Source organism: Candoia aspera, chromosome 4 (genome assembly GCF_035149785.1).
Source record: "Candoia aspera isolate rCanAsp1 chromosome 4, rCanAsp1.hap2, whole genome shotgun sequence".
Classification (NCBI taxonomy): Eukaryota; Metazoa; Chordata; class Lepidosauria; order Squamata; family Boidae; genus Candoia; species Candoia aspera.
Genome location: NC_086156.1, coordinates 105,926,328 through 105,942,916, shown reverse-complemented (window position 1 = coordinate 105,942,916; position 16,589 = coordinate 105,926,328). Strand labels below are relative to the sequence as shown.

General features: G+C 45.5%; 1 protein-coding gene across 1 annotated transcript; it reads left to right on the top strand.

Annotated features, from left to right (window-relative positions):
- The first annotated feature begins 1,860 nt into the window (after positions 1-1,860).
- Positions 1,861-6,528, top strand: LOC134496895 (vomeronasal type-2 receptor 26-like). Its single transcript, XM_063302611.1, has 5 exons — positions 1,861-2,004; positions 3,140-4,000; positions 4,313-4,540; positions 5,166-5,292; positions 5,627-6,528. The coding sequence occupies exons 1-5, from the start codon at positions 1,861-1,863 to the stop codon at positions 6,526-6,528; spliced, it is 2,262 nt and encodes a 753-aa protein (XP_063158681.1).
- Positions 6,529-16,589: the final 10,061 nt, after the last annotated feature.

Here is a 16,589-nt window from a genome sequence, read left to right as displayed (position 1 = left end):
GCCGTGAGGTACCCAGGGCATTAATGACTGTCTGAAGGGCCCCCTGAACTAGGAAAGGGTGCAACTGGTGTACAGACAACATATAGGCTAAATAGAATGACCTTAAATTAACCCTAGTCTCTTGATAACTTAATAAAAGAGGGGGGAAAGGTGTTGAAATATGCAATAAAGTTGTTTTCTTCTACAATATTGCAAAGAACCCATAATTTTGCAAAGGCAATAATCTCCCTTGTAGTTATCAACCTCCCAAGGGTAACTTCAACTCCCAAAGGACAATTCCTCCTTGACAAAGGAGAACCAAGATCAAAGTATGCTACTAAAATATGTTTTGCCATTCAAGAAAGGGACCCAGCACAGACTCCTTGAGACCTTTCGCTGAAGATTCCTAGTGCAAAGTTTGAGAGGGCACTAAAGTCAGCCAGAACTCCTTAAGGACACTTAAGATAGAAATTGATGTCCAGAAGAACATGTTTCTACCTAATGCCACCCTTTGTGCTCCTGACATTGCTACTACCTCAGACTGTTTCCAATGTTTCAGTGGCTACATGCACTATCCGTTACGCTCTGCCAATAAGTCACCAGTATTATCAACCAGGGGACCTCACCATTGCTGGCATCATTTCTCAAGTCTTCACATTTTCCAACCCTGTGACTTTCAGTCAGCATCCATCTCATGACCTCCTGGATGAGATTGGGTAAGCAAACAGGTGGTTACTCCTAGCATTTTCCATAAGGGGTTTTCTTGCTCCGAATTGTATTTTTATCTCAAGCAGGTGGTGCTTGGGGTATAACTTCATTCAGAGAGGAGGAATGGGAAAGAATCTCATGCTTCCTTTATCAAAGGAGACAGCTCCCTCTGGCTTCTTCTCCTCCCACCCCTTCAATAGGGGTGTCCCAGTTTCACCACAGAAATTACTTGTTGCAAGCTACTAAACCAGATGGACTGTCAACCAATCTACTGAATCACAAATAATCTGGTTCTTTGTTGCATTTTCATTGCTTGTATATTATGTCCCTCTTTCATTCAGTCTATAACCATGACAATACTTCTGTAACTACTATGTATAACTGCTACTACAAATGCTACTCATTGTTTAAGATTTTCTCATATGTGAAATCTGTGGAAGGACGTTCACTGCATTGCCTTATATCCGATAGGAAGAAGGACCTTGAATTCACCCTGTTTTGCTTTGCAATATTGGGAATAACTAGTGGAGGTAATCCTGGAAAAATTCTACATGAATTCCCAAGAGTTTTCATTTACTCTTCATGTCCCCCACTCAGTTGCATTTATGTCGACCTACCCTTATTTATTGAGATTGTGTACAGCTTTCATTTTTTAGAGGGTTTTGATATTTCCTATTCTGGATTTTGTGTCTCATTTCCTCCCGCTTTCACAGAGGAAGATGCCGAATGGATGTATTACCTGTGATAATATTTTATGGTGCTTTCCCTTCTAGCATAAGAGCTAGGAATTATTTTAAAGTGGTGGTGGTGGTGGTGGTAGTAGTAGTAGTAGTAATAGATGTGGATGGTATTTCATGATTATAGATAAATGTCCCTTTTGGAATATTTAACCTCCTACCACTCTGCATAATATTTCATAATATTTTAAATATGAATATAACCTAAATATTTGTTTTCAATGAAAATATAGCAAGGCTCATATTCTTCAACAATGGCACTCATTAAGCATGTAAATCACACTGCAGATTTATCACACAGATTTATCAACATATCGTGGCCTTTGCGTTTGCCATAAAGGAGATCAACGAGAATCCTCAGATATTACCCAATATCTCCCTGGGCTTCCACATCTATAATAGCCATTTTTTTGCAAGTTATATTTTACTCGCCTCTATGGAGCTTCTCTCGACATGGACCAATGTCATCCCGAACTACAAGTGTGATAGTAAAGATACTACTGTTGCAGTCATTGGGGGACCCGATTCAGAAGTGGGTTTCTTTATGGCAACCATTCTGAGCATCTACAAGGTACCACAGGTAAGATGTGCACACAGGGTTTAGCTCCTGAACAAAACCACAATATGTTCCATAAGTCTTTGATGTAGTTTTTTATTTGTACTATTTTTAAAAAATCCTTTCAATCATGTCCAATTCTCAGAGACTGTCTGCACAAGTCCCTGCAGTTTTCTTGGCAAGATTGTTGGAAGTGGTTTGCCATTGCCTTCCTCCTAGGGCTGATAAAGAGTGACTGGCCCAAGGTCACCCAGCTGGCTTTGTGTCTAAGGCAGGACTAGAACTCATGGTCTCTATTGAAACCAGTGCCTTGACCATGACACCAAACTGGCACTTATGTGTACCATATTGATTTAATGTTATCAAGATTCTGTTTGGGATAACAACCATATAATAATTGAACACCATATACAAAAGTGATACAATCTATAAATCACATCCATAGAACTCCATAATTCTGAATGATGAGTTATGGATGAGGATTGTTTTTAAGAAGTAAAAGCTTGATTGAATAGCCAGGTTATCTTTTGGTAATGAAAGGAACGTGAGGCTGCAACTGCCTGTTGTACTGTCAAGTCAGATGACCATCTTTTCTATTTCAACATGAGATACAACATACACCCTTGAAGATCTTGATCTTCGCTGCAGTGTCCACATAGGTTCCCTGAAAGACCAAGGTCCAAACTCCGCAGGGCAAACTTGAATAGTGAAAAGCTGCAGTAATTCTCTGGGGCTAAAACTACAAATCCTGACCTGGAATGTACACAAATACACAGCATACACACTGCACACTAATGCACACATGTTTTACTACATCATGAATTCACAAAACCTTCCTTTACCAAGATGGAACAAGATTTAAGAAGGACAGAAACTCACAGAAACATAATTGGTCCCATTTAGGCCACTGTCTCCTGTCCCTAACCTTGATCATAAACTTGATCTCATGATTGCCCTTCTCTGAAACTAAGCTTTCAATCCATTTTAAAATGTGATGTCCAGACCTAGACCAAGAATTTGAAGTAGAGGTGGATTGCATAAAGTAAAATAATTCATTTCCTCTGATTTGGATATTATATTTCAGATATAATATCAGATATCAGATAGAGATTGGGAATTAGGTCTTCACGTTCTCCTTGTTTATTTCTTTTCCTTACAGTTCACTTACGGTTCTGCTTCAGTAATAAATGACCAGACCCAAAGCATTTTTTTCCAAAGAATGTTCCCTACTGGGGACCATCAATATTCAGGGATCCTACAGCTGCTGCTTCTTTTCAGGTGGACCTGGATTGGAGTTATTTTTCTGAATGGTGACAATGGATTGAGATTTGTACAAGTGGTAGTGCCCAAGTTTTCCAAGAGAGGTGTCTGCTTTGATTTTATAGAAGCTTTGCCTACACTGTATTTTTTCTCTGATATTGGTGAAATGGTGGATGGATGGATCAAAGCATACAAGGTGATCAGTGACAGCACAGCCAATGTTGTGCTCTTACATGGAGAAATTCACACTATGATCTTTTTGAGAATGTTCCCTCGGGTTTCAGAATTTGAGAATATACCAATCAAGACCAAGAGTAAAGTCTGGATTATGACAGCCCAGATGGAATTCACATCAGTTCCCTTTCTCAAATACTTTGAGGTCGATATTATCCATGGTACTCTACTGATTGCCCTTCATTCAACTGCAGTGATGGGATTTCAAACATTTCTTAAAAGAAGAAACCCAAAAGTGGAAAGTGGAGATGGCTTCATCAAGGACTTCTGGCAACAGGCCTTTAACTGTCACTTCTCTCCTCCAAGTGGGGACAAGTTCAATGAAAATCTATGCACAGGGGAGGAGAAGGTGGAGACACTGCCTGGATCGGTTTTTGAAACCAGTATGACTAGCCACAGCTACAGCGTCTACAGTGCAGTTTACGCCATGGCCCATGCTTTGCAATCCATGGATTCATCCCAGGTCAAACCCAGAATGAGAGCAGAGAGGAAGACAAGGAGGACCATGAGTGAAAAGCCATGGCAGGTAATATCCTGAATGGAGAAATGCAGAAGACTGATCAGAACCTTCAAAACACTTCAAGTGTCTCAACTCAGCACAGGAAGCTTTTTCTGTGATATGTTTGGGGCAGAGTCTTTCCATTTTGGAGGTGTAATCTGAAGGTTAAATAAGGTGACATGAACTTCTTAAAAAAATGGCATACTTGTACCAGTTGTAATCATGATGATAAAGGTGTGATGCACCACGTATAAAACTATCTTCTATTGGAAACATATCATATATTCCCTATCCTTTTCCTTTTTCCTTTTTCCTTTATCCCTTTCTTTTTCCATTTAGCTCCACCATTATTTAAGAAGACTCTCATTTAACAATAGTCTTGGGGAAACTGTTTCTTTTGATGAAAACGGGGAACTGAACGCTGGGTTCGATATTATCAATTGGGTGACATTCCCAAATCAGACCTTTCTTCGGGTCAAGGTGGGAAGCATTGATCCCTTTGCTCCAAATGACAAAGCCTTCTCCCTTTCTGTGGATGCCATTGAGTGGCCCAGGCCATATCATAAGGTACTGTGGATATAGGGGATGGGGGGCATCTAGTCCTTTGAAGATTTTTCGAGAACTGGCTTTATATGTCGACATGAAAGTAAGCCTGTCCAATCGGGTTCCTTTTCCACACAGTCCACACTGTTCCAAAGTTTAGATGACAAAAATCCCAAACTAAAATGTTTCATGGCCTTGAGATCAATGCAATCTCCCCTTCCCCCTGGCTTGGTGCATTTCTGCTTTCTTCCAAGATCATTTCTTAAACTCGTCCCTTCCTTTGGTGATTATTACTCACAATTATATGGGGGAAGTGAGTTCAGGGAAGGTGAGCCTCCAAACGGAGCTGCTAAGAGATCATCATCTTCCTCCCCTTCCCTTCCTTCCCCTTCCCCTTCTCTTTATTAAACCAACAAAGGAGTCCTATGGCACCACAAAGACTTAGTTATCCATCATAGCTTTCTTTTGCACTGATCAGGGAAGGGATCATTTGGATCCCTTTTTGTCTGTTTGGCATTCTTTCTCTGAGGCTGATACAGCAGTGATAAGAGCTCTTTGGATTTTGGTTCCTTTCTCCTTCCATTGGCTGATGATTCCCAACACTACTTTTCCTGTCAATATCAAAACTGCTGCTGTCATTTGCACACAGGAACCACCCACTTCCTTGTGTAATGACCTTTGCCATTTGGGTCACAGGCGGACAAAGAAGGAAGGAAAACATTTTTGCTGCTATGATTGCCTTCCATGCCCGGCTGGGGAGGTCTCAAGCCAGATGGGTAAGAGACAGTATTTCTGTGTTTCATTGCATCACATTGTGTTTGGTTTAGGACATTGCATAAGGACATGAGGACACTTTGACTGCAACATCTGTCAACCCATTGATTGGCTGATCTGACTGGCAAAGTGGGTGTCACCTTCTTCCTTTACCACTCCATGTTGTTTCTTCCAAAGCTGTGGGCTTGGGGGAAGAGGAAGAACTCATTGGATGTACATTGGTCCAAACTTTTCAAAAATGATGTACATATCAATAGTGGTTCTGAGAATGGGGTATCTCTAGTGAGCTAGGTCACCTTTACCTCTGTACAGAGAAATCATGCTTTTCTTTTTCAGACATGGATTCCTGCACCCCATGTCCAGAAGGTCATTATCCAAACAAAGAGCAGGATCACTGCATTCCCAAAGACATAAGTTTTCTGAGCTACAGAGAACCTCTTGGGATCGGCCTGACCACTCTTGCTCTTTTCTTTGCTTGCACCACGGCTCTAGTGCTTTGGATCTTCCTTAAGTACAAGGAAACACCCATTGTCAAGGCCAACAATCGGAACCTCACCTATCTTCTGATCATTTCCCTCCTGCTCTCCTTCCTTTGCCCTTTGCTATTCATTGGTCAGCCAGACAAGGTGAGATGTCTCCTTCGCCAAACTGCTTTTGCCATTATCTTCTCAGTGGCGGTTTCTTGCATTTTGGCCAAAACCATCATTGTAGTTCTGGCCTTTATGGCCACCCAACCAGGCTCCAGGATCAGGAAATGGGTGGGGAAACCACTGGCCAACTCCATCGTCCTCTCCTGTTCCCTTACTCAAGGCGCTATATGTATGGTGTGGCTGGCAACCTTTCCTCCATTCCCTCATGCTGAGATGCACTCTCTGTCTGAAGAAATTGTCCTGGAATGCAATGAGGGTTCAGCTATCATGTTCTACTGCATGCTGGGCTTTATGGGCTTCCTGGCCATGACCAGCTTCACCGTGGCTTTCCTAGGAAGAAAGTTACCAGACAATTTCAATGAAGCCAAGTTCATCACCTTCAGCATGATGGTCTTCTGCAGCGTCTGGCTCTCCTTTGTTCCAACCTACCTGAGCACCAAGGGGAAATATGTGGTAGCTGTGGAGATCTTCTCTATCTTGGCTTCTAGTGTTGGGTTACTAGGCTGCATTTTCCCACCCAAATGCTATATCATTTTGATCAGGCCTGAGCTGAATGACAGGCAGCAGCTGATGAGAAGAAGGAATTAATGACCTGAAATCTGTACAGTCTCCGCCCTGTTAATTTAGCTATTAATCCCATTGTATGGTTTAAAGTGGTCAGAAGTGCACTGTTATTTTGAGATTCAGTACAAGCCTACACTTATTTGTTTGGTTAATTTATATAGCTGTTCTGAATAGAATTTTAAGGAGTTCCTGAACGTTTGGAGTGGCTTCTGGATTTCTTTTGAGAAACTGTTGCAGGGGTTTGGTGGTATTACTGAGAAACCTGACATTTTTCTTCTCCTTTGGATCTCACATGTGGAGGAAACATAAGCATTCCATACTGGGGCACACATAGTAGAAGAATAAACAAACTTGGCTCTGAACAATATTGGCTAACCGACCATGGCTGTGAAAAATGATAAGCAGACAAGACTTAATACTTGGATAGGAAGCCATCGGAAAATAATCTGTGTTGTAGTCTAGACTGGGTAGTAAAATTGACTAGATGAGTTAATCTCACTGTAAGGTGAAAGGAGGAAGTTGATCAACAGTTCTCAGAGATATTTCTGAATGCAGTGCAAATTCTTGATAGGTCAATGTCATGTTCGCCGTTTCAATGTCTTTGATACATCATAATGTTTCGCATGTCATTAGCTGGATGCGTGTTTCATCTTTCTCGGGAGGATGGGAGTATTTATCTTTTGGCTTCGCTCTGGAATGTATTTGCATTATCTACTGTGTTCAAGGTTACTTTCCCAGGCTAGCAACTCTGACGATTGCTAGCACCTGTGACGGGCGGGGCTGTTACGAGGGAGGCGGGATACATTTGCACCAAGGGTTTAAGTTTGTATTTGGCGCGCTTTTGCTCATTCTCAGCTTTCTCTGTATTTGTCCTAAGTTCCTTAATAAATCAGATTTCATATAGCAGCCTCTTGTGAGTCTGAGTATTTGGGCTGGGGCAATCACTACATAAAGCTGAGAATCTATGATCCCAACTCCGCTGGCCCCTGTCCAAGAAAAGGCAAGTTGTCTAACCCTGTGAGGGAGAGCGCCAGCGATGACCGAACCGGACATCATGATGATGGAAGAAGGGGAGCCGGACTCGACCGTGAGGTGACCCGACCGACCGTCCCAAGTGGGGGAGCTGTCAGCCATCCTAGAAGAGGCGAGCTCCGAATCGGAGGGTGAAGCCGGGGGCATGAAAACTGCCCCGGAGACTACCGTAACTTCCCCGGGTGAGCTGGTCACCTGGGATGAGACCCAAGGGGATGTCTCGGTGGCGGGGGGCCCATCCTGGAGGCAGAGGTACCCATTATCCCCCACAGTGGTTCAGGTGCAGCCAAAAGAAGGCTCCCCCACCCCGGATCATATCCGGGTGCTGGAGTCAAAAATGGACTCGTTGGAAACCATACTGAAGCAGCTGAGTCTAGATGTGACCTCGTTGAGAGAAACCCGGGAAGGATCAAGCCAACGGCATTCGACCCCTTCGTCCCATGGGCAGTCCCCGGAGCGGCGACAGACGGCGCGGACGCGCGAGGGGGACCAGACAGTCCAGATGGAAATAGCAGCATCGCCGGTGCGGCCGTCCCCGGGCCCCGCACCGCCACTAGCCCAGGAAGCGCAAACCCCTGTAGCCCCGGTGGCGGGGCGCAGCCCGGCGGGGGGCGGGATGAGAGACTTCCCTGTCAAGTTTGATGGGGATCCAACCAAACTCTCATTTTTCCTGACGAATGCTAAAGCCTACATGGAAGAATGGGGGTCGCTTTTTCAATTGGAAAAGGCAAAGATCATCACCATTGCCACCAAGCTGAAAGGGAGGGCGGCAGACTGGTATGTCCAGATGTGCCAGTCGGAAGCGCCTGAACTGGAGAAATTCAACGAGTTCCTCTGGGCATTGAGGCAACACTTTGAGGATCCCCTGGCGAAAGAGAGGGCAAAGCGAGCTCTGAAAGAACTTAAGCAGGGGTCAAGATCCGTGGCTGATTACGCGCTAGAGTTTAAAGCGCTTGCTGGGAAGGTGGATGACTGGTCCCAAGCCACCATCATCGAGTTATTCAAGGATGGCCTGAACACAGAGGTGCTGCGCTGGTCCTTGGGGAGAGACGACCCATATACGCTGTACGAGTGGATCCAGCTGGTGGGAAGGGCTGAGCATGCCCATGAGATCTTCGCCCATCGAAGGACTGCCAAATCGGGGCGGGAGGTGAAGCCCAGTCGCCCACCGAGCACAGGGGGGTGACCCGGGCAACGACCCTGGGACGAGGAGCGAGAGAAGCGGTATGCAAAAGGCCAGTGTCTGCGATGTGGTAAGGAGGGGCATCGAGTGGCGGCGTGCCCGAAGGCAAAGGGAGAGGAATGGCTCAGATACGTTTGCACCAAGGGTTTAAGTTTGTATTTGGCGTGCTTTTGCTCATTCTCAGCTTTCTCTGTATTTGTCCTAAGTTCCTTAATAAATCAGATTTCATATAGCAGCCTCTTGTGAGTCTGAGTATTTGGGCTGGGGCAATCACTACAGTCAATGGAGTTCCATTTTCTCTAAGAGCTGCCAAACATCTGTCCTGATTTCTTTGTAAATTTTAGCTTTTTTTTTTTTTGAGTAAAGGAAAATCCCCCAGATCAGAAAGGTGTATCTTCCATGATGTCCTATTCAAGAGGGCTGAAAATTCACACATGTATTTGATCATGATGTTATCATGATGGATTTGATCTGTCTCTTCTGCTTTAGTATTTACCCAATTTTTAGGGTCCAAATTTGTGATAATTGGAGGTATGTTCCACAAACTAACAAAAGAAAATTCAAGTTACTGTATATATATTTTAGACAACATGGTAATACCTTAATCAAAGATTGTGGAGATTCAAAGAAAGAATAACATGAGCACCCTTGGAGAGAGAGAGAGAGAGAGAGAGAGAGAATATATATATATATATATATATATATATATGTATGTATGTATGTTTGTTTGTTTGTTTGTTTGTTTGTTGTTTTGTTTTGTTTTGTTTCAAGACATACAGTATATGGCCACCCATCTTGTAGAACACAACTTTGGCTCACAGCAATAAAATAAAGCAGAAACAAGGAAATCAAGAAAACTATGTATACATACTGTTTGAAGCATTATATGGATATAATAATTGGTGGAAACTAGACTTCTTAAATTTAATTAGGATTACAGTGCTACTGTACAATATCCTTCCTCATTTTGCTGGGTTTTCTACACTCAGGCTTAGGGATGCAAGTGTCCTATAGATAAATGTCTGCTAGGAAGAGATAAAACCATCTTGCAGCTAAACTTACATTATGGATATGGAAGCTCAGCCAGATGCTAGGTACGATCTGAGGAATTATATTAGGACAAGGGAGTTGAGCTAGACCTGTCCACCAAGGAAGTCACAAACATTCAATTAGCTTGTATCCTACTGATGTCAGTACGTGTCTTCAATTAAATGTGGAACCACCCCAATCTCCCCTTGAACTATTTTAGGGTTGAGCTAAAAGTTAGAGAAGTAAGCAGGCAACACATAATTGCTTTTCAGAATTTTCTACCAAAGGGCTAGGAAGAAAGATGAGAAGTTCTGTGAATTTCTCCAGAGGAAGAACGAGTTCTCTTAGGGCTTCTCAAGGACAGGATGTCCCCTTACCAGCATAAAAGAATTTAAGGATGCTGGGAAAGGAATGAGAGAAAGTAGGCATAGATCATCAAGAGCTAGCAGGCTAATCAGTTGACAGCTTATCTCATGACTGGCAATTTGCTCAGGTGGAAAGAAACAGAAGAAGAAATGTTTTAGTTCATTCAGAGCCTATGCCTTAATTGGCTCAGTATGAATGAGGCTGAGAACTTCCTCTGAGAGCTTCCAGGATTCTGTATTTACCCCAGACTTACAAGGTGAAAGACACCTTGTGGGTCTTGTGGATTTAATCCTGCCCAAATGATGAAGCTTGACAAGAAAGCTAACTGAAGATCTGAAATGGTTAAAAGGCTTAAAGTAATTGTCAGCCATAATATTGAATCAAATGCCATCCTTACAATATTGCATGTCATAAAAATACAAAGAGGTCTATGGATGGGACATATGTGTAATGGTTGCCTGTTCTGACATACTCAGCCTCACAAGCAGGTTCTTAATGAAAACTGATTTATTGAAAGAATAGTGTGCAAATACAGAGAAAGCTGAGAATGACCAAAAGCACGCCAAATACAAACTAAAAACCCTCGCTTCAAACCCGATCCCGCCCCTCGCCCCACCATAGCAACCACCCCTTCTCAGGTGCTGGTAACCGTTCCACATCAGCCTGGGAAAGTAACCTTGAACACATGCCATAACCCAAACATACATTCCTCAGTAACAGTACAGAGATTACAGCCCGGCACGGCTGAAATTCCCCTCCCCGCAAATGACAGACACGGATCAGGAAATTGACATGCGAAACGTTACGATGTATCCAGACCATTGGAACGATGAACATGACGTACCGCCCCCCTTAAACAAACTAAACTAAGGAGCAGGCTTGGCAGGATAGGCAGCGTGAAACTGGTCAGTTAAAATGGGAGTGAACATCGCGGGCAGCAACCCACTCAGGATGAGGAAAATGTTTCCATCGGACCAGATATTGCAGGGTAGAACGAAGTCTTCAAGAATCAAGAATCTCCTTGACTTCAAAGTGCTGCTGACCATCAATCATAATGGGAGCAGGAGGTGAAGGCTGTGGGTGCCAGCGATCTGATTGGTGGAATGGCTTGAGCAGGCTGCAATGAAAAACGGGGTGCAAACATTTCAGGTTATGAGGCAAATCCAACTTAAATGTAACAGGATTAATTTGTTCCACAATAGGAAAAGGGCCCACGAATTTGGGCGCCAACTTTTTAGAGGGCTGAGGGGATTTGATAAACTTGGTGGAGAGATAGACTTTATCCCCAACTTTGAAAGCTGGCTGTGGAGCCCGCTTGGAATCAGCGTGGCATTTGTAAGCAGCCTGGGCATCTGCAAGAGCCTGTTGGATCTTGGGCCAGGAGTCCCCTAGATGTGCTGCCCAGTCCGTAGGGAATGAAGGAGGAGATGTGGGTTGAGGCAGCTCAGGAATGGGAACAAAATCCCGGCCAAAGACGGTACGGAAAGGGACTTGCCCAGTGCTTTGGTGCAATGAGTTGTTGTAGGCGACCTCAGCAAAGGGGAGGAGATCGACCCAATTGTCCTTCTGATAATTAACAAAAGCTTGCAAATACTGCTCTAGTGTGGAGTTAAGAGCCTCTGTAGATCCGTCAGTCTCAGGATGCGATGCAGTGGAGAGCGCATGTTTAGTGCCCACCAATTTCATAAAAGCCCGCCAAAACTGGGAAGTAAATTGTGTGCCTCTGTCAGTCACCAAACGGGCAGGGCTCCCGTGGAGCCTGTACACGTGTATTAGGAAGAGGCGGGCCAGCTGTTGTGCAGATGGGATAGATGTGCATGGAATGAAATGGGCTTGTTTTGAGAAATAGTCTTTCACCACCCAAATTACAGTTGTCCTCTGACTCGGAGGTAAATCCACAATAAAGTCCATAGAGATTTCCTCCCAGGGATGAGAGGGACTGGCCACCGGTTGCAGTAATCCCTGAGGTTTTCCAACCTTCCGTTTGGACATGGTACACACTGGACAGGTGGCAACATAGTCCTTGATGTCACACCTTAGCGTGGGCCACCAGAACTGGTGCCGAACCAAGTGGAGGGTCTTTACAAACCCAAAATGACCAGCCACTTTATCATCATGAGAATGGAGAAAAATGTCCTTGCGTAAATCGTCAGGGACATAGAGACGGTCTTGCTTCCAAGCAAAGCCTCGGGCCCAAGTAACATTGTTTATATTCGCTTGCAACCAAGTGTCAGATTTCAATTTGGAGAGAAACTGTTGCTGCAAGTTAGAGGGAATTGGCAAACTTCCTGCACGGGGCGAAAGTGAAGCGTCGGGCTGCTATGCGCGCATCTGGCTGCGTGTCACAGCTGCCATACCCAATTGGGGTTCAGTCCACAATGTGCCCACCATGTCAGGAACAGAGCTGGAATCCTGGGGTAAGCGGGAAAGGGCATCAGCTAGAAAGTTTTTCTTTCCCGGAATAAATTTTAACTTGAAATCAAAATGGCTGAAGAATTGAGCCCATCTGATTTGCTTTGGGCTGAGCTTTCACGGCACACTGAGTGCTTCAAGGTTCTTGTGATCAGTCCAAACCTCGAAAGGGTGTGTAGCCCCTTCCACCTAGTGGCACCAAGTGTCTAAAGCAGCTTTGACTGCAAAAGCCTCTTTTTCCCAAACGTGCCACCGCCTTTCTGTCTCAGAAAATTTACGGGATAGGTAAGCACAGGGCTTTAGACACCCCGACTCATCTGCCTGCAGCAGGAGTGCTCCAATGGAAAAGTCAGAGGCATCCACCTGAACCACAAAAGGCTTGGTTGGATCAGGGTGTTGCAGAATGGGTTCAGCAGTGAATAGCTGCTTAAGTTTGTCAAAAGCCACCTGGCATGCAGGCGTCCATTTAAGCAATGCCCCAGGGTTCTTTACCCACCGGGTATCACCCAACCCTTTGGTTTTGAGTAATTCAGTGAGGGGCAACGCTATCTCAGTGAATCCCTGGACAAATTGCCTATAATAATTAGCGAACCCCAGGAAACTTTGGAGCTGCCTACACGTGTGTGGCCACTCCCATTCCAGGATGGCTTGAATCTTTGCTGGATCCATCTCAATACCCTTGTCAGAAATTCTGTAGCCCAGATAGTCAATTTGAGACTTATGAAATGCACATTTAGATAGTTTAGCATACAGTTCAGCCTTTCTCAGCTTGCTGAGCACCTGCCTCACCAATTTTTCATGTTCCTCCATGGTTTCAGTATAAATCAACACATCATCCAAATACACCAGGACCCCTTTGAACAAATGGTCATGCAAGACCTCATTGATCAGTTGCATAAAGACCCCAGGTGCTCCCACCAATCCAAAAGGTAACACTTTATACTGGAAAGAGCCCAGAGGGCAATTGAAAGCAGTTTTCCATTCATCTCCCTCCCGTATGTGAATGCAGAAATATGCCTCCCTCAGGTCCAACTTAGAGAATATTTTCCCCTTCGCCAGATGTGCTAACATGTCTTTGATTAACGGTAACGGATATTTATTTAATATTGATACTGCATTGAGTCCACGGAAATCCGTGCATAGTTGTAAAGTTCCATCCTTCTTCGGTCTGAAGAGAACAGGAGCACTCACTGGGGAATTGGCTGGTTCAATAAAACCCCTAGCCAGATTTTTGTCGACAAACTCTTGTAATGTTGCCAGCTCCTTCTGGGTCATAGCATAAATTTTTGGCTTAGGCAATTGTGCATTAGGGATAAACTCTATGGCACAGTCAGTTTTGCGGTGCGGCGGCAGCTGATCCGCCTCCTTTTCACCAAACACATCTGCAAAGTCCTGGTATTGTTCCGCAGCCTGTCTAGCGGATTGTTGAGGAAATGCGGAGTTGCTGCTGCCGCCCTCCCCACAGCACCATTGTCCAAGTTATCCCCCTCAGGGGCTTTGTAGAACCCATCTGCAAAAGTCACAGTCCTGTGCACCCAATTTATTTGTGGGTTCTGTTGGACAAACCAGGGCATCCCCAAAATGACAAACGGACCCCCCACAGGCACCACCACAAAAGGCAGTTTTTCCCAGTGGCTGCCCATTTGCAATGCCACCATCCCTGTGGAGTGAGTCACCGGTTTCCCCCCTGCTGTAGATCCATCCAATTGGGTGAAGATAATGGGCTGTTTCAAAGGGAATGTGGGTAGCTCTAACGCAGCCACCACGTCAGGGTGCATTAAACACCACGAGCACCCTGAATCAATCATTGCCCACACCTCCACAGTTCGTGTTCGGGACCCCAATTTCACATTCACGGTCAGGGTAGGGAAGTTTCCACTCACCGAAGCGTGGTCGCGCCCCTCCTCTACCACCTGCCCAGCAGCGCCTCTTAGGGCAGGTGGCTGACATTTCCTGCCGGCTGAGACGGCTCAAGCTCCCCTTCGTCCCCATAGAAAGGGACGTTCTCAGCCTCGGTTTCAGCCATCGCTGCCTTCATCTTCCTGGGTATGGAGGGTGATTTCCCTGACGGCTTTGCCGGATGCTCCTCGGTCTTCCTCTGTGGGCATGCCGCTGCTCGGTGCCCCTCCTTCCCACATCGCAGGCATTGCCCTTTCGCAAAATGGCTCTCCTTCTCCTGCCAGGCTGTACGTCCCACCCTGCCAGTGGTGGCCGGGGGCTTGGCCATCCTCATCATGGCTATTTGCTTGGGACCCCTCCTGGTTTGTGCGAACCTAGCCTGGGCTTGCTCGACATTCGCCGCTAGTTGAATCCAGTCATATAGGGTGAGCGAATCTGCCCTTCCTAATGCCCATCTCAGTAAGTCGGGTCTCATTCCATCTTTGAACATTTCTATTAGGGTAGTTGGCGACCAATCATCAACCTTGGCCACTAGGGCTTGGAAGTCTAGGGCATAATCGGCCACGGACTTTGATCCTTGGATCAGTTCCCTCAGAGCCACCTTAGCTTTTTCTTTTGCTAACGGGTCAGCAAAATGCATTTGTAGCACCCACAGAAAGTCTGAAATCATCCAACTCCAGGGCGTCCATCTCGGTTAATTGGATGAACCAGTCAGCTGCCCTCCCCTCCAGTTGGGTAGCTACAGCGTTTATCTTTGCCCTTTCCAAAGGAAACAGCCTCCCAAACTCCTCCATATAGCTTTTCGCATTAGTCAGGAAGAATGGCAGTTTTGTGGCATCCCCATCAAACTTGACAGTGAAATCCCTATACCTGGCTCTTTGTGGGCTGCTCTTCCTTTCCTTCCTCCTGGCCCTCCTCCTGGGCTCTGGAGACCTCTTCTCCCGAGGGGGGGGGGAACTCACAACTCCGACTTTGGGACTTTTCTTCCGATCCCGGCTTCGTCCCTTCCCTGCATCCTCAGCCCGCTGCGGGGGCAATGGGGATGCCCGCCGGGGACTGCGCGGTGGTGATCCCCCCCAGTACCTCCTCCGGTCTTTCCTCCTCACACTCAGGGGGGGAGGGAGAAAAAGATGGGGATGACCGTCTGTAGTGATATTCCCTTCTTCCTCTGTCCTGGCTGCCCCTCGCAAATGACATCCTTGCCATCATGTCTTCTAAAGACTTTACCCTGGCTTCCAACCTCTGTGATTTCTCACTGGCCTCAGAGACGTCCGACCCATTCCTCTCCATTATGGCCACATCTGGGGACAGCGGATACCTTGGCTTCACAGGTGCCTGGGGCATTCCGGACAGGGTTCCCTCATCCTTTCTGACCACCTTGGACTTTACCGCCTTCGCAGTAGCTGAGCTGGCATCCGAGGTCTCCGACAGTTCCTCCGATTCCAGAGTGAGGGTCCTTTCCCTTCTTTGCCTCATGGAATCCATTTCCCCCACGCTGGAATCCTCACTCTCTCCCGAGCGGGAAGTAGGTTCAGTCATCACTAACTTTATTTCCTCACAGTAACACTGGAAGGAGGTTAGTGGTAAGAGTTTTAAGATTCTCAGCTTTATGTAATGGTTGCCTGTTCTGACATACTCAGCCTCACAAGCAGGTTCTTTATGAAAACTGATTTATTGAAAGAATAGTGTGCAAATACAGAGAAAGCTGAGAATGACCAAAAGCACGCCAAATACAAACTAAAAACCCTCGCTTCAAACCCGATCCCACCCCTTGCCCCACCATAGCAACCACCCCCTCCCAGGTGCTGGTAACCATTCCACATCAGCCTGGGAAAGTAACCTTGAACACATGCAATAACCCAAACACACATTCCAGAGTAACAGTAAGGAGATTACAGCCCGGCACGGCTGAAATTCTCCTCCCAGCAAATGACAGACACGGATCAGGAAATTGACATGCGAAACGTTACGATGTATCCAGACCATTGGAACGATGAACATGACAATATGTGCCTCTTAGCAGCCCTAATTATTTGAAGTTCTATGTAAAAACTTGTGCTGAAAAAGTTGCCTAGTCTGGCAATGAAATGTCTGCAAGAACAGAACAAGGCTCAGAGAGCACCAAAGACTTCACAGTATGTAAAAATTGAATAAAAACTAAGGG